The 23,081-nt window shown below is 53.7% G+C and overlaps 8 protein-coding genes across 8 annotated transcripts; 5 read left to right on the plus strand and 3 right to left on the minus strand.

Annotated features, from left to right (window-relative positions):
- Window positions 1-2,958: 2,958 nt before the first annotated feature.
- Window positions 2,959-5,402, plus strand: BO66DRAFT_156894 (WD domain protein). The gene is made up of 5 exons (XM_025642187.1): window positions 2,959-3,829; window positions 3,881-4,284; window positions 4,340-4,820; window positions 4,874-5,021; window positions 5,081-5,402. Exons 1-5 carry the CDS (start codon window positions 3,067-3,069, stop codon window positions 5,190-5,192), a joined length of 1,908 nt encoding a protein of 635 aa, XP_025501231.1. The 5' UTR covers window positions 2,959-3,066; the 3' UTR covers window positions 5,193-5,402.
- A 691-nt stretch (window positions 5,403-6,093) lies between these two features.
- Window positions 6,094-8,008, minus strand: BO66DRAFT_156920 (ATP-dependent RNA helicase eIF4A). Its single transcript, XM_025642188.1, has 5 exons — window positions 7,909-8,008; window positions 7,595-7,849; window positions 6,630-7,523; window positions 6,347-6,567; window positions 6,094-6,293 (listed from the first exon to the last, which is right to left on the minus strand). Exons 1-4 carry the CDS (start codon window positions 7,937-7,939, stop codon window positions 6,548-6,550), a joined length of 1,200 nt encoding a protein of 399 aa, XP_025501232.1. The 5' UTR covers window positions 7,940-8,008; the 3' UTR covers window positions 6,094-6,293; window positions 6,347-6,547.
- Window positions 8,009-8,151: 143 nt separating this feature from the next.
- On the plus strand, window positions 8,152-9,986 carry BO66DRAFT_354919 (SF3a splicing factor complex subunit PRP9). The gene is made up of 2 exons (XM_025644835.1): window positions 8,152-8,290; window positions 8,351-9,986. The coding sequence occupies exons 1-2, from the start codon at window positions 8,201-8,203 to the stop codon at window positions 9,773-9,775; spliced, it is 1,515 nt and encodes a 504-aa protein (XP_025501233.1). The 5' UTR covers window positions 8,152-8,200; the 3' UTR covers window positions 9,776-9,986.
- A 188-nt stretch (window positions 9,987-10,174) lies between these two features.
- Window positions 10,175-13,641, plus strand: BO66DRAFT_422198 (ATP dependent DNA ligase domain protein). The gene is made up of 5 exons (XM_025650031.1): window positions 10,175-10,389; window positions 10,420-11,441; window positions 11,494-12,741; window positions 12,820-13,343; window positions 13,376-13,641. Exons 1-5 carry the CDS (start codon window positions 10,291-10,293, stop codon window positions 13,408-13,410), a joined length of 2,928 nt encoding a protein of 975 aa, XP_025501234.1. The 5' UTR covers window positions 10,175-10,290; the 3' UTR covers window positions 13,411-13,641.
- A 182-nt stretch (window positions 13,642-13,823) lies between these two features.
- Window positions 13,824-16,334, minus strand: BO66DRAFT_379405 (anaphase promoting complex subunit CDC23; the record flags this gene model as incomplete). Its single annotated transcript, XM_025645845.1, has 4 exons — window positions 15,941-16,334; window positions 15,160-15,877; window positions 14,923-15,106; window positions 13,824-14,866 (listed from the first exon to the last, which is right to left on the minus strand). The coding sequence occupies exons 1-4, from the start codon at window positions 16,042-16,044 to the stop codon at window positions 13,824-13,826; spliced, it is 2,049 nt and encodes a 682-aa protein (XP_025501235.1). The 5' UTR covers window positions 16,045-16,334.
- A 234-nt stretch (window positions 16,335-16,568) lies between these two features.
- Window positions 16,569-18,062, plus strand: erg20 (bifunctional (2E,6E)-farnesyl diphosphate synthase/dimethylallyltranstransferase). Its single transcript, XM_025644836.1, has 2 exons — window positions 16,569-16,822; window positions 16,907-18,062. Exons 1-2 carry the CDS (start codon window positions 16,703-16,705, stop codon window positions 17,828-17,830), a joined length of 1,044 nt encoding a protein of 347 aa, XP_025501236.1. The 5' UTR covers window positions 16,569-16,702; the 3' UTR covers window positions 17,831-18,062.
- Window positions 18,063-18,183: 121 nt separating this feature from the next.
- On the plus strand, window positions 18,184-20,849 carry BO66DRAFT_473471 (arylsulfotransferase family protein; the record flags this gene model as incomplete). The annotated part of the gene is made up of 2 exons (XM_025653050.1): window positions 18,184-19,063; window positions 19,212-20,849. The coding sequence occupies exons 1-2, from the start codon at window positions 18,638-18,640 to the stop codon at window positions 20,847-20,849; spliced, it is 2,064 nt and encodes a 687-aa protein (XP_025501237.1). The 5' UTR covers window positions 18,184-18,637.
- Window positions 20,850-20,891: 42 nt separating this feature from the next.
- On the minus strand, window positions 20,892-22,738 carry BO66DRAFT_393854 (NMT1/THI5 family protein). The gene is made up of 4 exons (XM_025647855.1): window positions 22,330-22,738; window positions 22,090-22,261; window positions 21,887-22,036; window positions 20,892-21,830 (listed from the first exon to the last, which is right to left on the minus strand). The coding sequence occupies exons 1-4, from the start codon at window positions 22,362-22,364 to the stop codon at window positions 21,162-21,164; spliced, it is 1,026 nt and encodes a 341-aa protein (XP_025501238.1). The 5' UTR covers window positions 22,365-22,738; the 3' UTR covers window positions 20,892-21,161.
- Window positions 22,739-23,081: the final 343 nt, after the last annotated feature.

The following is a 23,081-nucleotide window of genomic DNA, read 5'->3' on the forward strand; positions in this document are numbered from 1 at the left end:
CTCAGGCTGAGCAGAGCCAATGGTTGTACGCCCGAGGATGATGAGGAAATTAATCGATCAATTTAGAGGTCTCAGTTGGAGGTGTCAGCCAATTTTACATATATAGTCCTGCATCTGAGAATGTGAACATAGCTCCTTTTGACAAAGTTGGGGGATTCATAGCTTAAACAAGCTTGGCCATTACAATTCAGCCCAGCGGAATGAATATCAAGTCAATCACACAATCTCCTTGAACATCATGCAGTTGAATGCGTAGTATGAAGGACGAATTCTCGACCAAGTGATATATGTTATGTACATGGTGCTTCTGGTTCTCGTGTGTTCCCAAGATGTTCAGCATGCAAGTTATTGTAAAGCTTTGAACTGGCCCAACTCGATATATATTGTCTCGAGAATTCGACCATAAGCCAGGAAAACATAGTGACGACGGTTTGATGCTGTGTATGGTACAGTCAATCTGCGACTCTAATGATTGGCAGAGGGAGCACCGATACATATGTATATGTTGAGATACCATAGATAGCTGCTGTTCATATCTGGCCGGGACAAACCTCGTCTTTTAACAAACCGACTTACCATGGCCATTTGCGGAGTAATGAGGACACCGGGGAACTTCCGACGGGACCATGCATCAAAACCAGCGGTGAGAGATGTCGGGCGTTTGATCAGACAATGACAAACATTTTGTTTCTGTCACTGAAAGAGTCTCTCGAGCTATTTGATTCGTAAAATTTCATCCGAATCGAAGTAGATAGTTCTCTCACCCCCGTTATGTCTTGTCCTACAGTGAAGTATAGACCTGAGTCTCACTCTGACTATGCAGCGTAGTAGGGGTAGTTGTCAAGCTTCTTGTTCTGAAAAGAGATATAAAAAGGCATTCAGCCTCAGCAATGACGACATTGCCTGTAAACTATGCTTCAAGTGCCTCCCCGGAGCAATGACACTTGGAAGAAGAAGAAGAAGAGGAGGAGGAGGAGGAGGAGGAGGAGGAGAAGGAAGAAGTTCATGGCTCAGGATTGGCCAGCATAACCCCTCCACCTGGGCTGTAGCTTGTGGTACCATATGGCCCATGTGAGTCTCTTCACATTTACTTGCCATAACGGGCGGTTGGGTACATCTACGACATGCAACTAGGCCAAATGAAACGTAGTGGCGGACTCGGGCTCCTGCATGGCACGCCTACTTTTCTACATACCGTAGTAGTATTCTCGGTGGTTGTGATATCTAGCCGTCAGAGAGGCAGATAAGGCATCCGATCAGCGATTGCTCATGAGCGTATCGTGCCCCTGAGATAAAAGGGACAAAAGGCATGAGAACAACTCATTCCATGTGGCCGGACAGGTGTGCAGGTGATGTGTCGGGCTGCGGATGATCTGTGGCCAATATCGGTTGCGGATCTGTGGTCGTGCCCCTCCAATTCGGGTTTCCTCAGAATCGATGAGTATCAGATGGTGTCATTTGCGAGTATGTTGAAACCGAGTTAGCTGCGTGTCAGCTGCTTGCTTGATCGAAGAGGTCTTGGGGGTTCAGGTGATGCAAGCATCTCTGCTTCAATCCAGCTTGGGAAGGGCTTTCGGATATCGCTGGTTCTGAAACACATACTGTACATGACTTGCATACGATTTCAGAAGAAAAGGAACACCAAGGTAATGTGTAAGATATAGTACGGTAGGAAGCTCAAGGTAGTAGAAAACATACATACTGAACTAGTGTTGATCGCTGGTCACATACGAATGAATCATATTCGAGTTATACTACGGGAATGATTGCCTTTTTCCATGTATCGTCATACCCCCGTATGTATCATGGATATCGTCATTCATAGTAACTAGCAACTTGAAGTACCGTAGGTTGACTCGATTCGCATAGACCTCTTTGTTTCGAGTCTCTCGGCTACTCAGACAGTTGAAACTTTGTATAAGCATGTTTAGCCTCGAGACCAGGTACAAAACTGAAATGGGCAAACGAAATGATGGTTTAGTTTATGGGACTGATGAATTGGGCAGGTGTGGGTAATGGAAGAAAGAGCACGGGGGCGGAGGGAGGGGGTGGGATTGACAGGCAGGCAGGCATTCAATAAGCATTGATTGTCGGGGGCTGCTTAGCCCCACGGGAAGACAGTTCAGTCAGTCAATCAGTCAGTCAGTAGTCAGTGAGACCCAGCAGCCGCCGATGTGCTCGACCTCAACCTCCGCTCTAATCCTCCAGTTGTTCCTCAATCAACCCACCTAAAGTTTTCTCTTCCCCTCGTCCATAATATTCCCTTTCCACTTACTAGGTTCTTAAATATCTCCGGCTTGGTCATTCCGGCCATTTTTAAACCTGTTTTTGGTGCCCCCCTTCACGCCTTTCTAGCTCTTCCATTCCCCATTATCCGGTGACCTCTCGTGGGAGCAGTCAGTTAACCCCCGTCCAAGCCCGATAAGCCCTCTCCGCTTGTCTACTGTAAGAAGCACTTGGCTCTCGACCAGCACGCATGGCAGAGCTCATCTGAACGCCATGTGATACAGATTATAACTAACAGACGCTCTGCAACAAGCAGATTGGTAGACTACTGAGGCTCGTGACAAGGTTGCAGACGTACATACAGTACACTGACCTTCGGCGAACATCAGTGAACCGCCACTGATAGAGGTCTGCTCCCCTGGTTCTCCAACAGAGCCAGGTGAAAGGGCAGATCCAGAAACATTCGAACTGGCAGACAATCCTCCTCCATATATACCCTCCTCCGCCGCTCCCGACCACCCCGACCACCCCGATCCCCCTCCACCCCTCGCATCCTCGCCGCCACTTCGCACCACTTCCGCCACGAGCGGCCTTTCCGCAGCGTCCCTCCGTAACTCGGTCATCGGTGATCAGATTGGCACAAGAAGTCCTAGTGGCATCTCATCCAGATCGTCTCGCCGACGTCGCCGAAGTATAACACCTACCTCTCGAGGTCCGATAACAGAGGGTACGGGAGGTCTTGCGGGAGGAACGGCGAGCGAGGCCGGCCATCAAGCAATCCAACCACACGACTCGTCGGCGGGCTACACACCATCTCCCAAGCGCAGGCGCCTGGCAAATATGCGTCCCGATGGGATATCCAGTACAAATGGCTCTTCCCATACGCTTAATGGTTCGCCTGCGTCTCCATCGCAAAAGGCAGCATTTCCGTTGTCGATGAACGGCCAAGCCTTGCATACAACCTCCAATGGAGACTTGCACACAAATGGATCGCAAAAGTCGAGGCTAAATTCCTCTACCTACTTCGGTCACGATCGGGAAGAGATTACAAGGATCTTGATACAGAGTCTCTACGAGCTTGGCTATGACGGAGCGGCATCATTGTTGAGTAAGGAGAGCGGTTATCAACTGGAAAGCCCAGCGGTTGCTACGTTCAGGAACGCGGTTCTTGAGGGGCGATGGGCTGAAGCGGAACAAATCTTGGTCCACTCATTTCACTATGAACGGGATAGTGGCAGGGGAGGACGTCGCACCGAGCAGCATCCCACCAAGGAGAGATTAGTCTTAGTGGAGCATGCCGAAAAGAACGAAATGCTCTTCCATCTCCGACAACAAAAATTCCTGGAGCTGTTGGAGGCTCGAGATCTGGGTGCGGCTTTAATAGTTCTCCGGCATGAACTAACACCCCTCAATTATGACATTGGTCGTTTGCATGCTCTTTCGAGGTGGGACCTATACCTAGCATTCCCATTGATCAGAAAATGTGCCGCTAACTTACTATCAAAAAGCCTGCTCATGTGCCCTCCTGAGCATCTTCACGATCAAGCTGGTTGGGACAGCCCAATAAGCTCTTCTCGAGAACGTTTATTATCGGAATTGTCAAGTATGTCGCAACTCAAATCCATTCCATCAATCTGAACTCACACTTCTGCAGAGTCCATTTCGCCTTCTGTTATGATCCCGGATAATCGTCTTGCTATTCTTCTAGACCACGTCAAGCAGAATCAAATCAATCAATGTTTGTATCACAATACGGCAAATCCTCCCTCTCTCTATTCGGACCATATGTGCGATCGAAAGGATTTTCCTCTCCGGACAGAGATTCAATTGACCGAGCAACGGGATGAAGTCTGGTGGTGCTCCTTTTCGCATGATGGGACCAGGCTGGTCACAGCCTGCAAGGATTCCACAGTGATTCTCTACGACACGGATACTTTCACTGTGCTCCACACGCTCAAGGAGCACACAGATGGTGTTGTGCATTGCGAATTCAGTCCGGACGATTCGAAACTCATTACTTGCTCCCAAGATAAGACCGCTCGCGTATGGAGCGTCGAGGTAAATTCTCCACTTAATGCTCTCATTCCTTTCGCAATGCTAACACGGAACACAGACCGGCCGTTGTCTGTTAACCATAAATCATCATCGGCAACCAGTAACGTCTGCAGCATGGGCTCCAGACGGTGAGACGTTCGTCACGGCTTCTCTTGATCTTAGCACGCAACTTTGTTATTGGAGCATGCGCGGGCATAACCTACACTCTTGGGATGGTGGTTTCAGGGTACAAGACTGTACTATGACTCCTGACGGTCGGAGACTAGTCGCGGCGGATCTGGAGGGAAAATTGCATGTTTACAACTTTGCCACGCGTGACGAAGAATATTGCCTTACAACGAAAAGCAGGCCGACGTCGGTGGCTGTCAGCAAGGACTCGCGGTATCTGCTTGTTAATCTGGCCGACAATCAACTGCAGCTTATTGACCTCAACACGACGGAAGTGGTACGGCGCTTCCAGGGGCAGAAACAGGGCAATTTCGTCATCCGCAGCGTCTTTGGAGGCGCTGCTGATAACTTTATTGTGAGCGGGAGCGAAGGTGGGTTTTGGATTTCCCTCCTTTGTTGGATGTTTGGGCTAATCCCGTCACAGATTCTCGTATTTACATCTGGCACAAAGAGAATGGAACTCTCGTCGAAGTGCTGGAAGCGCATACCCGGGGCTGTGTGAATTCATTATCATGGAATCCGGCTAATTCGGGGATGTTCGCCTCAGCAGGCGATGACTACATGGTCAGAATGTAAGACGTTGCCCTATCTACCCCACACTTGATAGAGTCCAGGCTGACTATATTTCAAGATGGACCAAAGAACGCGATACACGACCGGGCGCTGCAGCGGCTAAGCATAGGGCTGTGTCGGGGAACGGGTTTGCCCGCACCAGTGCTCTGCGTTCGACATCACGGTTCTAAAGGAGCCTCTCCTGGAGAAGCTCCTAATGCTTTCTTTCCGAATGTTGTTATCGTACCTCAATGGAGGCATAAACATCGACCTTCTTCTAGCGGCTGATGAAACTACCCTTTGGATCGAACCTCCCTGCCGATCTTCACGGCTATCTCCACTCGATCTCTCCCAGATCCCCTACCACTATGCCACTTTTGATCCCTGCATATAAGCATTTTCTGGTCTTTCCAGTGATTCTACATAATAAAGGTGTGCAGGCGCCACTGTTTTTGGTACACATTCGTATATGTTGTGCATCGATTCCTTCAGACCAACCACCGCCCCCTCAAACCTCCAACCCGATATCTCCAGCATTGTTCTGTCATACCTCGGCAGTCATGCCAACCGCATTCACACCTCGTGCCTATACGACATATAATGACATTACATGCTGGCTTCTCGTCCGAACCCTCATTCGTTCGACTTCGTTCTTTTTCTTTTTCTTTTTGATGTTTTCGCAGTTTGGGTGATCATGAAGGTTTGGGACAAATCGAGGAACTGGTTCCTGGGCGGCGAAGTGAGAACTTGGGTCTGGCTTATTCCTTCTTTTTTTTTATATCTCGCTATGAGTTACTCTACTATAGGTATCAAATATCATTACTTTATTTCTCTCGATGTCTCAGTTTCTCCCGTCTGGTGCGGTCCCGACTTCACTATTCGTGCCGTGAGCATGCGTGGACCATTGCGTTCAGCTTGGTAAGGCTATTATGGTATGGATCCGCTTCTGAGGCTGGGGTCCTTCTAGAGGCGAGGCTTTGCAGACTGAAACAATGCACGAATGGGTCCACAATGATATACCGAGAGACACACGAAAGGAAATGACGAAGGCTTAACCAAGTAGCGGACCGCTTTTTATATTATTTTGGAAATGGAAAAAAAAGGAAAATAGTGTATCTCCTGACAATGAAAAAGAAACCCCAAAAAAAGCTAGAATTACCCCAGAAGATGAAGATCGAAGATTAGACGCCACGGATAGTAAACAAAGAGATACGACAGAACGCTGGTCGGGCGTCGAATAGACCTTAAAATGAACAAGACCCTTGCATAAGCGTCATTTGATGGTGACATAACTGGAGCCTTGGTTAGCACTGCGCGCACTGGATTGAATGTCGACAAAACCTACCAGACTAGTAAATTTCCCATTTCCTCCACACTAGTGTTGACTTTCCGTCGTGCCCAGAGCCTAGATACTCTCTTTCGATCATGGTGGGAAGTGATAAGGAAGGGTGCCAGCTAGTGAGCAACTGATTTGCGGGACATGCCATAGCTCGAGCGCAACTTGAACTTTTGGAAAAGGAAATTGCAGATAGATGACTCGTAGAGATTAGGAAAGAAGATCGGCAACTGTTGGGGAGGGGATTAGCATATGATATTTTGGTTTCCATTGATTGGGTGGAAGCGCTTACCGTTCATAGGCATCTCATCGATCTGAGTGGAATAATACAATTCAATGTCGCGGAGGATGCGCACGTCGTCGCTGGTGACGAAGTTGATGGCGACACCCTTGCGGCCGAAACGACCGCTACGACCGATACGGTGGATGTAGTTCTCACGGTTGGTGGGGAGGTCGTAGTTGATGACCAGGGAGACCTGCTGGACATCGATACCACGCGCCCAGACGTCGGTGGAGATCAGCACCCGCGAGTTGCCCTGGCGGAAATCCTGCATGATGCTGTCGCGCTCCTTCTGGGGCATCTCGCCGTGCATGCTGGAGACGGTGAAGTTGGCCTCGCGCATCTTGTCGGTGAGCCAGTCGACCTTGCGGCGCGTGTTGCAGAAGATGACGGCTTGCGTGATCGTCAGGGTGTCGTACAGATCGCACAGGGTATCGAACTTCCACTCCTCCTTCTCGACGGCGATGAAGTACTGCTTGATGCCTTCGAGCGTCAACTCGTCACGCTTGACCAGCACGCGCACGGGGTCGGTCATGAACTTGGTCGTCATGTCGAGCACATCGTAGGGCAGCGTGGCGGAGACGACCACGACCTGGGTGGCCGGGGGCAGGTAGCGGTAGACATCGTAGATCTGCTCGCGGAAGCCGCGGTTCAGGAGCTCGTCGGCTTCATCGAGAACCAGCATCTTGATGTGCCGGGTGCGCAGGTGGCGGCGGCGGATCATGTCGGCAACGCGACCGGGTGTTCCCGAGACAACGTGCTGACCATAGTCGAGCTTGCGAATATCCTCTCCGATGTTGGTACCTCCAATACAGGCGTGGCATTGGACGTTCATGTAGTCGCCGAGGGCCATGATGACGGACTGGATCTGGGTGGCAAGTTCGCGGGTAGGGGAGAGAACGAGGGCTACCGGCCAATGTGTGAGCTTATGATTCCGCATGCAAGATCGTGGTGTGCAAATGGTGTGAGCCACATACCCTGGGTTTCGCGAACAACGGTATCGATAACCTGGAGGATACTGATCGAGAACGTAGCTGTCTTACCGGTACCGGATTGCGCCTGGGCAATGGTATCGCGACCCTTGCAGATCTGAACGATCGCACGGGACTGGACAGCAGAGGGGGACTCGTAGCCATAAGCGTAGATACCACGAAGAAGGCTTTCCTTCAGGTGCATGTCCTCGAAGGTAGGAGCCACAGTGACCTCCTTCGAGGTGTTGAACTCCATCCGGTCTGAATTTGCGCGGTCAGTGAATGAATCCTCGATCTCAAAGGTCATTTGAAAGCCATACCATCGGCGCGTCTGTCAATACCGTCCGCCATTTTTAACCACTGAAATATCTGATAATATAGATTGATTCAAACAATAAAGGACCGCAGTCTGGAATCAGAGGTACTGGTCTGGTGGAGTGGCCGGAGCTCGCGACTTTTCGCAGCGATCGAGGACTCACCGCCCGCTCCACGTGACCGCAATTCGCCCGCAAAGCTCTCATGGGTGGCGCCGATAGAGCGGCGTAACATCCTCCAATCTGGGGTGAGCATTACATCGCATAGACGAACGGACACTCTGTGCGCGCTTTCAACATGATTCTTGAAGAACAGAGATTTATTCATGAGGACCTGGAGCGGTTAGAGCAGGCCATTGCCGACCGCGTGGCTGAAGAACCTCGTAATGTACGTGTGCGCTCCGTTGTCACAGTCACCGCAGATGCTAACTATTGCTCTTCAATATAGCTACGCGACCGCCTGAACCGCGACCATGAGGTCTCACACTTTCTCAACCGCATAGAGGAACAGTCAAAGAGACTGCTGGACATTTACAAGGATACCGATGGCGCGCGCAACAAGGAGATCCAATCTATCTCGACCGGCGATCAGTTCGAGGAGTTTTACCGACAGCTGGACGAAATCAAGGACTTCCACAAGCGCTACCCCAATGAACCGGTCGAGAACCTCGAGCGGGCCTACAAGCGCCGTCAGCTTGGCGAGGGTGAGACGACCGGAATGGAAGTTGACAATCTGTTCACCGGTGAGGAAAGCTACGGGCAGTTCTTGGACCTGACGGCCTTGCACGAGGAGTACCTAAACCTCCCCGGTGTGAAGAGGCTTTCGTACGTCCAATACCTCGACATCTTCGATGCGTTTACGCCCCCGCAATTGCCGATCAAGCGCAGCAACAAGATCTCAGATAGATACTTCAAATATGTCGGCGAGCTCGCGAGTTACCTGGAAAGCTTCATCAAGAAGATCAGACCGCTACAAGATCTCAGCAAGCTCTTTGCTAGCTTCGACGATGAATTCGAGAAACAATGGTCGGCGAACGAGGTTCCGGGCTGGACGGAGGAGAAGGCAGAGAATGGGACTCAGGGCCCGAAGACTGAAGGGTCTGGGGAAGGCATCTGGTGTGCTGATTGCGAGAGAGAGTTCACGAATGAGAACGTCTACAAGAACCACCTGACGGGCAAGAAGCATATCCGTGCCGCTGAGGCTCGTAAGGCCGCCGGTGACTCCAGCGACAGACCCGCGCCAGCTGCTGGCAGCGGGATCCCAGGTGCCCACAGATTGAAGGAACGCGCGGTGGCAGAGAGGGAACATCGCGTCCGGTCCCTTACGCAAGTCCTTAGCGCAGAGCGTGAGGCGACCAAGATCAATGTCGAGCGCAAGCAGGGCATGACTGAGAGGGAGCGTCAAATGGAACTTGAAGCGCTACTGAACGAATCCGAATACACCGGCGGAGATCGTGGAAACGACCAATCTGATGATGAAGGCGACGATCGAATTTACAACCCTCTCAAACTGCCACTTGCCTGGGATGGAAAGCCCATCCCTTACTGGCTCTACAAGTTGCACGGTCTTGGTGTCGAATACCCATGCGAAATCTGCGGAAATTTCGTATACATGGGCCGTCGCGCCTTCGACAAGCACTTTTCCGAGGCCTTGCATATTTTCGGCCTGAAGTGTTTGGGAATCACGTCGAACACCAATCTCTTCCGTGAGATCACTCGGATTGACGAGGCATTGCGACTATGGGAGAAGCTTGAAAAGGACCGTAAGAAGGACAGAGACAACCGTGACAACGTGGTGCAGATGGAGGATGCGGAAGGAAACGTGATGCCGGAGAGAATCTACCTTGATCTCCAGAAGCAAGGTATTTTGTAAGCGGCGTTTCTCACTTCTTTTCAACACATGGCCTCATCTATTTGTCTTGTTGCTTTACTTTGAAAAGCCTGGAGTTCGGCGGTGTTTTCTTTTTCTTGTTGTTTATGGCTGCCACCTGGACCACTGGGATCATTGTTGGTTAGAATTGATCAGTCAATCGCAGCAGCTTCTAGGGCTCTGCACATTATGTATTCTATGCGAAGGATTCATGAGCATAATTCGAGTTTCTCTGCTATCCAACGGCTCCAAGAGTAAATGAGAAAGATGGCCAGTGTTCACTAATTAAGACCAAATCTGGTTCGCATCACGTGCCTTCGCGATCCATGGACGCGTCTCCCTGGCTCTTTCCCGACCTTTTTCGCACCCTTGCTTTGCAGATAGGTTCATTGTCCCGGCCATGGTTCATTGACCCTTCAGTCTTCTATCGTGTCAATGCGGTCTCGTGTATTTGAAGCTTTGGACACCTCTAGGAGCCGGTGTCTCAATGATCGCAGACGCGTCTATCTATCTGATTGATGGGGTTCAAATTCACTCATTTGTGCGATCTACTCTCCACTCTCGAGGACAACAGAATCTTGAAGGCGACACATGAAGCGCGAGCATTCAATCCTGATGTGCGGGCCGTGACTCGGTGGTTTTACCAGCATGGGAAACAGATACGTGGCCCCGACACTGATCTTCTGGCCCTGTTGTCCTGCATGTTTCCCGAGAAGAGACCAGACAGGGTCTACTGGCTGCAAGAAACCTCGCTGGCGAGGATTATAGCGCGATGCTTACTTCTCGGGTCCTCCAGACGGGCAGAGCTCGAGCGTTGGCGCGTGTCCAGCGGACTCGACCTCGGCCAATGTGTCGAAAATGTGATGCGGCAAGCGGAGAACGATCTCGACCCCAGTCGAGAGGTAACGGTCGAGGAAATTGACTCTGCATTGAACAGTATTGCTGCCCGTTGCAGATTCTCCGGTCCTCGAGTGCGAAAGCAGCACACCGCGGTTGACGTCGAGCAGGCTCTAGGCTCTCTCTTCAAGCGACTCAGGAGCAGGGATGCAAAGTGGTTAACGCGCATGATACTCAAGGGGTATTACCCTGTTGTATTTCCTTTGCCCTTGACGTTGCGGAGCTTCCACTTCCTCCTTCAGCCTCTCCTTCTCTTCCAAGACACATTCGAGGGTGCGCTCAGTATGCTCCGCTCCGACCCCATCAGCCATTTCCCGCCACACCCGGACCCTGGATTGGCCAAGGACCTGGCTTATCTGGCCTTGCAACATCTCAATCCTAGGGTTGGGGTCAAGATCGGTCGACCGGAGTACCACAAGGCCCGGAGCATCAAGCACTGCTGTCGCATGGTCAATCGCCGTCGAATGAGTATTGAAAGGAAGTACGATGGTGAATACTGTCAAGTACATATTGACCTCACGTTGGGCCCTAATTCCATACAAATATTCTCTAAAAGCGGTAAAGATTCTACTGTCGACAGGATAGGTATCCACCAGGTCATCAAAGACTCCTTGAAATTAGGAGCGCCTGGGTGCAAGGTCTCCCAGAGGTGCATTCTTGAAGGTGAATTACTTGTCTGGAGTGACAAACACAACAAGATCATGGACTTTCATAAGCTGCGTAAATTTATACCTCGGTCCGGTACCTTCATTGGTACTGAAAGCGATTCCCCGTGAGTTTCGCAATAGGATATCATCTACAATTCTGTTGCTGACTGCAGCCAGACCGCAACCCCATGAACATCTGATGATGGTTTTCTTCGACATTCTGCTTCTCGATGATAATATATGCCTAAGGCGGCCGCATCGGGAACGACGTCTACTTCTCAAAGACATCATACACGTTGTCCCCGGGCGTGCAGACATTGCTGAGCAACAAATAGTGGATTTCTCGCGACATGACGGCCAGGCCCGACTGGAGAGCATCTTTTCCAGAGGAATTGCACAGCGGTGGGAGGGCTTTGTACTCAAAGGATGCGAGGACCCCTACTTTACCATCTTCTCAGGCCAGGAGAATAACACGTTCGGCCGCTGGATCAAGCTCAAGAAGGATTATATACCGGGGCTGGGTGATACGGTTGACCTCGCAATCATTGGCGCGAGATATAATCCGCAAGATGCTACAGCCCTACACCAAGTCAGGAAGCTGCTATGGACGGAGTTCTACGTCGGCTGTCTCACCAACAAAGATGCAGTTGCGCAGTTCAACGTCTCTCCTAAGTTTAAGGTTGTGGATGTGCTTGACCGCAATGGCATGAGTTTGAAGAACATGCAGGTCCTCAATCAGTTCGGCGAGTTTCATGCCTGCAACGCCGAATCTGACCACAGGTTCTCACTTCATTATGGAACAAATGTCGCCTCCAGAATGGAAGTTGTGTTCAAGACTCCCTTCATTGTCGAGATACTCGGTAGTGGGTTTGAGAAACCATCCAATGCTGGATATTTCGCACTTCGCTTTCCGAGAATCACCAAGATACACTGGGATAGGGCTCTCGAGGATGCGGCATCATATGCTGAGCTGCAACAACTGGCCGAAGACGCTCGAGCTGTTCCCACGGATGACATGGGCACGGAGCGAAGCGAGTGGTCCAAGCGCGTGAAACTTGGAACTGGATCAGCACATCATGTCTCAAATGAACGATCTGGAAGCATTTCTTCCAGTCAAGGCTCAACATTGAGGTCGGGGACCAACACCACCGCTGCCATTCTCTCAAGCGACCCACCGGATATACCATCGCCTGCTCCCAACCCCTTAAAAAGATCGACCACGCTGCTAACGTCGCCTAATGTTCCAATTTGTCCGAACAGCCGTGCCGTGCCTATATATGCAGATGGACCTGTGGACCGGGCTCCATCAGCTGAAAACAAAGCTGGTCGACAGAATCCTTTGACCAATAATGAGAACCTGTCGGCTCATACCTCTCGCCAGCGAGGATATGTAAACCGCAACCCCGATTCTGAACACGCAGACAAGTCAATTCCTCGGCCTCGAGAGCCTGGTCAGGTCAGCACCCTAGACAGTACCGAGGTTTTAAGGACTGGACGATGCAGCAGCCTACCTTCACCTTCACCACCGCAGATATCTAGCTTCACCAATATAGCTGATAATCGTCCTCACAAACCAAATCCACCTCTCGCATCTCTACTCCTGAATATCCCCATATATATCACTCCAACGTGCAGCAACCACACAGCCCCCCAGCAACCCCATCCGCAGCACCACACCCAAGCCCTTGCCAACTTCCTGGATATCCTGCTGACACACACGCCAAAGACGACAACACCATGTCCACGCCTCGGACTCGTCATCCTGACCGGCAACGAATCCTCCCTCGGCCACCTCCTCTTCGACCTCAGCAAACGCATCACGCGCGCCCTGCAAACCAGAAGCATAACTCACCCTCCAACCGGCAAAGTCTTCGTCCTAGACCGAAGCTTCCTGAATCTCAACATCAGCCCCGATGATGCCAGGCTCGGCCTCCGTCACACCTGGGAGTCAATCGGGAGACGGTACTTCTATGCGTGCGTGAAGTGGGATCTCGGCGGGACGGGGGAGCGTACTTCGCATGACGACGGTCTTCATGCAAGCCCTATGCACTGTCACCAGAGAGCAGCGGAGGGCCGTGGGAGAGGGACACGTAAAGACGTCGATATCAAGGCTACGATTAGTTTCAATTGGCGAACGCTGCTTCTGCTGAGCGAGTTATTCGCGGTGACCCAACCCGGTGGTGCATGTTGACGAAGGTGGTCTTTGTAACCCTGGGCTTTGCTACATCGCTCTTTCTTGAATAGGCCAGCATATATGTTGTGGCCCTTTCTGGGTGTTCTGCATAGATTCACATTGGAATGTATGTATAATGAGATCGACAGAAGACACTAGACCGTTTTGTCAAAATGAGATGCCATACGAGTTACAACGCTTAATCGAGTGGCCCCCTATGGTACTGGCTTGTCTAGTTCGTATACAGATATAATTCGAGACACTTTACAAACCGAGATTCCATAAAAACGCCTGGCTAATTCGAAGGGGTATGAGACACCTAAACATGCATGCATCAACCGCCCTCCCTTCTGGCGCGAACGTCTCTCATCAAAGCCTTGGCCTCTTCCACCTCCACCCCATCCTGGCACAACTCGCCGGCCAGTTGATCCGCGCGATCCAGATCGCCGCCGCGGAGCGCCCACCGAGCGAGCCACAGCCGCGCCTTGGACGTCGTCGCGGTGACCCCCGTGCCGTGCCATGTATCCTCCTCTTCTTCTGTCTCCCTCGACGACTTGCGCGTGCGGCGCGAGCTGGACGGAACATCCGTGCCGGACTGATCGTCGTCGGACGAGACCTCTTCCTCCTCCTGGACGACCTGCCCGGACTCTTGTTGCAGGGTGAGCTCCATGTACGTGGCGGCTTCCTCCTCGTCGCCCAGGCGCTCGTAGAGCGTGGCGATCTGGTGTAATGTCTCCGGATCGAGAATCTTGCGGGCAGGGCCGCCGCCGCCGCCGCCCATGCCACCGACCTGGGAGGAAGAGTCCTCGGCGTAGTAGGAGCCGGCAACGAGGGCCCGTTTCAGGGCCTTGATGCTCTGCTCGATGCGGCCCATCTTGGCATAGCACGATCCCACGGCCTGCCACATCTTCGGGTCGTACGGCCGCAGGGCGGCGGCGCGTTGGTAGTAGAACAACGCGTAGAAGGACATGTCGAGGACTTCGTAGGCTTGGCCTAACCCGTACCAGGCGCGGTAGTCTTTGCGGTTCACGTCGACGGCCCGCCGGTAGGACTCGATCGCGGCGTGCGTGTTCTTCATCTCGATGTATTCGTGGCCCATCAGGGTCCAGGCGGAGAGGAAGTTCCGGTCGAGCGTCAGCGCGCGGCGGAAGTACATGACTGCTTTTTCGTGCTCGGATTTGAGCGAGTAGTAGTTTCCTACGACGCAGCACGTCTCGGGACGGAATTTGTCGGTCGCCGTCGCGACTTGGGCGACGAAGGCGAGCTGCGGGCGCTCGCCCATGACATAGAGGATGTTGGAGTAATGGTCGAGGCTGTCGAGGCGGTGGGGTGAGGTGATGAGGATGTCTGTGAAGATGTGCGATGCTGCTTCGAAATCTGTGGAATCCGTCGGGTCAGGCTCAGAGAAAACGTCTCGTGCGAAGCAATCTTACCTTTCGAGTGGTAGTAGAGGAGTGCTCTCTGTGTCTTGAGGAAGGCGCTTGTTGGGAAGATCGTCTCCAGCTCGGACAGAGCCTGGTACGTATCATCTGTGGCTTGATATAGCTCTTGGCTACAGTATACGTGGAATATGAGAGTCATGATGTTCTGCGGGAGAAGATCGACAATTTGTTTCAACTGCACACAGTGGTTAGCGAACAACTTGTCAGATGAAGCTGAGGTGTGCGTACGTCTTCCGTGCTGGCCAGTAAGTCGTTCAATTCTTGCCACGAGCCCCAGTGGAATGGGTTCAGGTGCACGCTCCGAATCAGCCACTTTTTGGCCTCATCCTCATTCCGCCCCTTGAGGAGTATGACACCGTAAAGGTATTCCAACCAACCCTGGTTCCGACCTTCCAGTCCCTTCTCGCGTCGCTCGGTAAACCATCCTTCTAGGCCGCGAGCCAGATCTGGCAACTCCCGGTTGACTGTGGAGCCTCCATCAGCGGGACCTAGTACCATCTCCGTCTCCTCATCCTTGCGCTTCTCGCCTGCCAGGTACTTGGCATACAAGGCGAGGAACAAGGATTTCTGGCTGAGCCTAGGGTAGGGATTCCTTGTCGCACCATTGTCCTTCACCCCTGCGAACGGCGATGCCTTAGATTTGCCTTTCTGCGGAGTCAACGATTGCCTATGTTTCGGGTTGGGCGATGCAGTCGCAAGAGGGATGGGGGATATAGTCGGAGGCAAGAAGACGGCGGCACAGCGATCGTATTCGCGGGTGTCAAAGTATGACTTGGCCAGGAGATATTTATACGACTCTTGCGCCTCGAGCGCCGCTTCTAAGGAGTCTTGGGTCCGGAGGTAGGGGTTTTGGGCGTTCGGAGGAGCATCGGGCTGGTCCATTGGTGAATCGGGATCCGTTTCATACTGGTCGATTGGGACGAGGGAGTCGAGCATCTCCGCAGCCCTGACAATCCTGTTAGCTTTCCTTCATCGCACGGGTTGACGAGGAGTCAGTTGGCGACGGTACCATTTTGCCGATTGGTAGAGGCATCGTTCGGAGCACTTGATCGCCGCATCTTCGAGTCGGAACTTCAGCTCCTTGATGTTCTCATCTGTGAATTGAGTAGCCATCTGGCGGTAAGGATCCTGCGCGCAAACGCAGGTAGATTGACAGCCGTATTGCCCGGTTCGTCAAGTAGATTTGGAAAGGTTTGTGAATCTAGTAATGCGCAAGGGCCATTGCACGAGGCTGTTTTGATTGAGCTTCGGAGAGCTTGACCAAACCCGCGACGAAGGGTGCGGGAGTGATTGTCACGCGTCCAAAATGACCAGAAACACTGGAAATTTGCGGGAAATGAGGCCAGGAGTCGGTATAGTAGCAATGCGACAAGAGCAGCCACAAACACCTCGCAATGCTTTCGCGCCGCAGCAAATAGATGCAGCAGGAGCAGGACTGGACCTACTGGACTGGACTCGGGACTGGAATGGAGCCCGGGAGTAAGTGAATTTCCCTTTTGGGCCAGCAGTAGCAAACACGGCAAACAGCGGGGCGTCGCAAACAATAATTTACCCATAATTGTATGGGGCATTGATCTTGGCTGGCGGTTGCTTTGTCTGTTTCCCTCCGCCTCCCCCCCTCTCCCTCTCTCTCTCCCCCCTCCTCCTCCTCCTCCCCCCCCACTGTTTAACTATCGTTGTTGCGACTTTCTTTTTCTTTTCCTCTTCCTCTTCCTCTCTCCTTCTCTCCCCTTCCCTCCTCGCTCGCTGTTCACAGTGATACTTTCGCACAATGCCTTCCACCACCAGCCGTGCCTCTTTCGAGGCTATCTTCCCCACAATCCGCGATGATCTCCTGAACTCTGCGAAGCAATACAACTTGCCCCAGAATGCGCTCGAATGGTTTGAGAAGGTTTGTACTCCAGCCAAACCCCGCGCTATGTCGTGCTAGATTACAGGAGAGACTCACTAAAACTTTTCACTGCCGCGCGCATAGAACCTCAATGTCAATGTTCCTGGTGGAAAACTCAACCGCGGTCTTTCCGTCCCCGATACCGCTCTGGCTCTCCTGAAGCAGCCCCTGAGCGAGGAGCAGTTCAAGCACTTGAGCATGCTCGGCTGGCTCACGGAGCTGCTCCAGGCTTTCTTCCTGGTCAGCGACGACATCATGGACAGCTCCATCACCCGCCGTGGCCAGCCCTGCTGGTACCGTCACGACGGCGTCGGCCTGATCGCGATCAACGATGCCTTCCTGCTCGAGTCCGGCATCTACATCATCCTCAAGAAACACTTCCGCTCCCACCCCGCCTACATCGACCTTGTCGAGCTGTTCCACGAGATCACCTACCAGACCGAGCTGGGCCAGTTGTGCGATCTAATCACCGCCCCCGAGGACAACGTCAACCTAGACAACTTCTCCATGGAGAAGTACATGTTCATTGTCACCTACAAGACCGCGTACTACAGCTTCTACCTCCCCGTGGCGCTGGCCCTGCACTACCTCCAGCTCGCGACCCCCGAGAACCTCCGCCAGGCCCACGACATCCTGATTCCTCTCGGTCAGTACTTCCAGGTCCAGGACGACTACCTCGACGCCTACGGTGACCCCGCCGTCATCGGCAAGATCGGCACCGACATCCAGGACAACAAGTGCTCCTGGCTGGTGAACCAGGCCATCCAGCGTTGCACCGCGGAGCAGCGCAAGGTGCTCGACGCCGCGTACGGTCGCAAGGACAGCGAGCAGGAGGCCAAGGTCAAGGCTCTCTACAAGGAGCTCGACCTGGAGAAGGTCTACCTGGAGTACGAGGAGAAGGTGGTTGGCGAGCTGCGCGGCAAGATCGACAGCATCAACGAGGCCGAGGGCTTGAAGAAGGAGGTCTTCGAGGCCTTCCTGTCCAAGATCTACAAGCGTAGCAAGTAAACGGTCGGACGAACGATACCCCTTCTAATCATCGCGACACTTCTTCTGTCTATCTTTTAATTAGTGCATACATACCCCCTCTGAGATAGACTAGCTGAACTACCAGACGAAAATACAGCATGCATTGTGATTTACTGCCGGTCGATTGTACTGTAATCTGCTTTTCTGTCTGAGGACGCCGCGTGATCAGCATTCAATACATACGCTCGGATTTAGCCATTGGAAGACCTGTCAGTTTTGGGCCTAGACACCAGCTAAGGACATCAATTCCCAAATCGAACGCATCTCATAGGAGTACCAACCTCGCGTGAGGAGAATGGGATCATTTTTATCGATACTAATTAAAGATTCGTCATCTCCTCAACCTGCAAAACCCAACGACCAGTCACACGTCTAGTAGAGAAACGCATTGCCCGACGGCAACCACTCATTTCCAACGCGTGGACCACACCACACTATCATGCATCGTTCACCATGCACCATGCACCATGCTTTTGACACATATATCGCAAGAGACTCATACTATCACTCCAAGTGGGCCCCTCCCCCCTATCCTCGGGGCACGGATGGCAGCCAACCGATTTGCAACCGCCGACGGCCCAAAGTGTGGATCTTCCGCCGGAGGTGTTTATGAAGATCGAAGATCCGCCTCGCATTCGTTCGGCTTGAGCTCCCTCTTCCTTTTGATCTCCGCCTCTCCGACGGACTGAATATGCGACTCTGAGCCCTCTCTTCTGTGTTTGATTTTGACGCTACCGCTACCGCTACCGCCCCGCAGCTCAATGCCCCGCATTCCCAGCGATAATCATGCCGTTGACGCAGGGCTCAACTTCCCTCCTACTGCCACTGCTACTGCTACTGCTACTGCTGCCAGCGGCGGTCCTCGCAGATGAAGGCCCCTACAACCAATCGCAACTCTACGACCAAGGGCGCATGGGCTCGTGGCCCACGGAGCTCTTCCGGTCGACCACGACCGTCGGGCTGGCCGTGAACTGGGTGCAGACCAGCCCGCGCTGCAAGGCCGCCGGGGAGTACTACCTGCTCGCGCCGCGGGGCGCCAGCGTCCACCGTCCGGGGCCCATGATCCTCGACCCGGACGGCCACCTGGTCTGGACCCGGGAGTACGGGCAGACGTACAACCTGGACGTGCAGCGGTACCGGGGCCGGGAGTATCTGACCTTCTGGGTGGGGAGCGATGCCGATGTTGGGCATGGGAGGGGCACGTATTTCATGGTATGTTTGCTTTCTTTTCTGGCTTGTCTTGCCGGGGGGGGGGGGTGGTTAGACAGTGTTGAGCTTTTCTCTGGGGAAGGGGGAACCGCTGAAGAAGTGAGACAAAGATTCTAAATCTCCATGCGTGGCATGTTGGCCAGGAATAAAGCTCGACTCCTCGTATCAAGAAGCGTATAAGTTCACGGCGGCGCGGAACCTCCCCGGCGATCTGCACGAGTTCCACATCACGCACGACGACACGGCGCTGCTGACCAGCTACGACCGGCGGCGCGCCGACCTCTCGCGGGTGGCCGACGAGACCGGCGAGCTCGGCCCCGTGGCCGGCTGGATTTGGGAGGGCACGTTCCAGGAGGTCGAGATCGAGACGGGCCGGCTCCTCTTCGAGTGGCACGCCTCGGAGCATTTCGCCTTCGAGGACGTCGAGCGCGGCCGCGAGGCCGGGCAGGGCGCCTCCGCGGACCAACCCTGGGACTTCTTCCACATCAACAGCGTCGACAAGGACCGGCGCGGCAACTACCTCGTCTCCGCGCGGTACGCCAACTGTCTGAGCTACGTCGACGGGCGCACGGGCGAGATCCTGTGGCGGCTGGGCGGGAAGCGGAATAACTTCACCGATCTCACCTCCTCCTCCCCGGCGCCATCATTCGGGGATTCAGCAGGCCCCGCCACGAACTTCACCTGGCAACACCACGCCCGCTTCCGCGACAACGACACCGCCATCACGCTCTTCGACAACGCCTCGCGCGGCCTCGGCGCCCCCGCCCGCACCTCCCGCGGCCTGTACCTGGACCTCGACCAGACGCGCCTCACCGTCCGCCTGCGCCACCAGTACTCGAACGCCCCCGACCAGGCCCTCAGCAGCCAGAGCCAGGGCAGCCTGCAGCTCCTGCCCAACGGCAACGTGCTGGTCGGCTACGGCTGGAACGCCGCCTGGACCGAGTTCTCGCGCGCCGGCGAGCCCCTCTGCCATGTGCACTTCGGCCCCCAGCGCGAGTTCGGCCTCGGCAATATCCTCTCCTACCGCGTGTTCAAGCAACCCTGGCGTGGGGCCCCGCGCACACGCCCGGATTTCGAGGTGTATCGGTATCGCGCCGCCGCGAGTTGGAATGGGGCTACGGAGGTGGTGGCGTGGGGGCTGGAGGGGACGGATGATGTTTCTGCTGAGCGGCAGCAGCAGGGGCAGCAGGGGCAGATGGGAGAAGCGGGGGCTGGTGGTGGTGGTGGTGGTGGGAGTGGGAGTGGAGGGGCCGCCGCCTTTGCGAGAGTCACGACCGTGCCTAAGGTGGGGTTCGAGACTGTGATCCCTATCCCGGAGGATGCGACTGCGTACAGGTATCTCCGCGTGCTGGCGCTGGATGCCTCGGGCCACGTGCTGAGTGCGTCGAAGCTTGCGCGCTGGGATCCGGCGGCTGAGGAGGCGGTTGTGGTCTCGGGGGTAGATGGGGATGAGGACGATGGACTAGGGCGGTTTGGCACTAAGGGGAGTACAGCTGTGGTCGGGCTCTTGGGTTGTGCGCTGCTCCTCGTTGTCGCTGTTTGTCTCGTGCGCCGACTCGGATTCCTGTTCCGGAGGACTGCGCTCCGTCGGGTGAATGGTCGGGAGCGGGGAGCCTTCCGGCCCTTGAAACGCTGGGACGCGGAGGACGAGGGGTGTTTGAGCGATGTTGAAGGTGGGGAGGGGGTGGAACTCTCGACTCTGTTGGGACATCACCGGATAGGCTCTCTTCCGGACAGAGAGGATGAAGATCATCGAAGCAGGAACATGAGACCCGGGGTGCAGGTGTAGCCCATCAGATTGCTTTTGAGACTGGGAAGCAATGTTTGAGCGACTTAATCAGCTTCAATAGAGTATAGAATGCATATGCTATGATGGTTTGGGACAACTTTGTTCATAAGTTACGGACCTCCAGTGGAAGGAGCACAATCACTACATGGGCCAGGTAACAACTACACCTCCTGCAAAGTGAGAAAAGACCCAAGGCTCGAGAATTATTCATTTCGTAACGAGTGCATAGCTAGCTGAGACCGCTAGCCTGATAATTTCAGTGAGATTGCTCACAGGAAACAATTTTCCCCGTTCAGCTAGGCAACGAGGAACTCAAGCAGAGGCCACTTGCAACCGGCGGAAACCGCCCTGGTCAGCCACCTCCTTCTGCAATTCAGCCATGCGCTTCTGGTCGCCCAGCGGATCGGTGGAATCGGCATCCAGATCCCAGGACAGGAACTCATTGGTGTAGTTCGCCTGGAAGTCCGCGTCCAAGATTCCCAACCGCTTGCCGTAGTTGGTGACCTTGTTCCAGTCGCGCTGGACGTTCTTGAGGTCGCGGCTGAAGTACGCGAACGACCGTTCGAAGATCTGCCGGTTGACCGGGGTGCCCATGATGGGCTTCATGGCGACATACTCCTCGAAGGCCTGGGCGGGCTCAGCAAGGACGTACTCGGTGGCACGCTTGACAGCATTCATGAACTTGCGAACGCGCTCGCCGTTGGCCGCCAGGAAGGCGTCGTTGGCGATGTACAGGATGGAACAGAAGCAGCAACAGCCAAGCTCCGCAAGCTGGTCGATGCGCAGCATCTGCACGTCGGTGCGCGGGCGGTTCTGGCTCGCCAGCCAGTCGGCCAATTCGACCATCTGCACGTTCTCGAGACCAATTCCCGCGTCAATTGTGCCCTCGATGATCGCTTTGGTCACGTTCATGCCGCAGCGCACAGCGGTGTAGTCGTCCGCCGTCATGCCGTAGTACTTGGTCAGCTCATCGATTTGGATCTATGATTATCAGTTAGCGTAGGGCACGGGAGGGGGGTGGTCTGTATTGTACGCACCTTGCCAAACTCGCCAACATAACCAATCCTCTTACCCTTCAGAGAGCGGAAGTCTTCGGTGATCCCGCTACCCTTGAGGTAAATGACTCCAGTGAACGGCTCATCGAGGAGAGAGCCAATCGAGGTGACAGGGAAGTTACGAGCTTTGGCCTGATCGCATTGGTTAGCAACCAGCAGAAGCTGTTGATCTGGAGAGCACATACGGCCAGAGTGTGGATCATGGCCTTGAAACCCATGTCAACCTTGCCACTGCCGATAATCTCGGTGACATCGGAGGGGTCATTGGGTTCGAGCAGGGCAACCTTGAGGCCCTCCTCTTTGAAGAAGCCTTTGCTCTGCGCAAGGTAAAGGGGGGCGTGGTACGGGGTCGCGTGCCTTGAAACACAACAGTTTTAGCAGGGATCCCACATATAAGGCTACCTGTAAGAATTATTGTTGCGTACCAGTTGGTCAGGAAGGTGATCTTGTCAGTAGACATCTTGGCACAGAGTTCAAGTCAAGATCAAAGTACTGGACATTGTCAGCAATGGGGAGACAGAGCCCCCCTTTCCATTTTGTGCATAGGGGCATGGAACAATCAATGCCACGCATGTCCTTTCGCTAGTATTATCTAGATCAAGTTATGACAGTATAATCTCAGAACGACCGAGTCCCCGCCCGATCCAGAGAGGAGGACGGAGACTCGAGTCGAACACCTGTCATGCGCGAGCTGTGACTGCCATTATACTAGTACGATACCTTGATCCGTCTGAACCCCTAGCGAGAAGACTCGGAAAGTCATCCTGATTGCGTAGCTTCATTGTGAGTCGTACCGGAGAATAGTGTACGGCGGGAATTGGAGATTAAATTGGGGTTTTGAAGAGTGGAATGAGAAGGATGAAAGGTAGAAGAGAAGATAAGAGAAGAGAGAGGGGAACGGAAGTATAAGTAGTAGGAGAGGGAGGGGAGGGGAGGGAGGGGAACAGGGAAACTGATGTGGAAACGAACCCCCACCACCATCACATGTACAGTACAGCACGTACTGTGCTGCCATACTACCACTACCCTCTCACCGAAGCGCGATTCTCCGCTCACCAGCGATAATCCCAAAGTCTAATTGGGCTGGATCTCTCAATGTCTCAATGATCCTGGCTGGTGTTGATCCTCTCGCAGCTCCCCGCTCCGAAGACCCGCACCACAACTCTCTCCCTCTGTG

This window comes from Aspergillus aculeatinus (assembly GCF_003184765.1).
Source record: "Aspergillus aculeatinus CBS 121060 unplaced genomic scaffold BO66scaffold_42, whole genome shotgun sequence".
NCBI lineage: Eukaryota > Fungi > Ascomycota > Eurotiomycetes > Eurotiales > Aspergillaceae > Aspergillus > Aspergillus aculeatinus.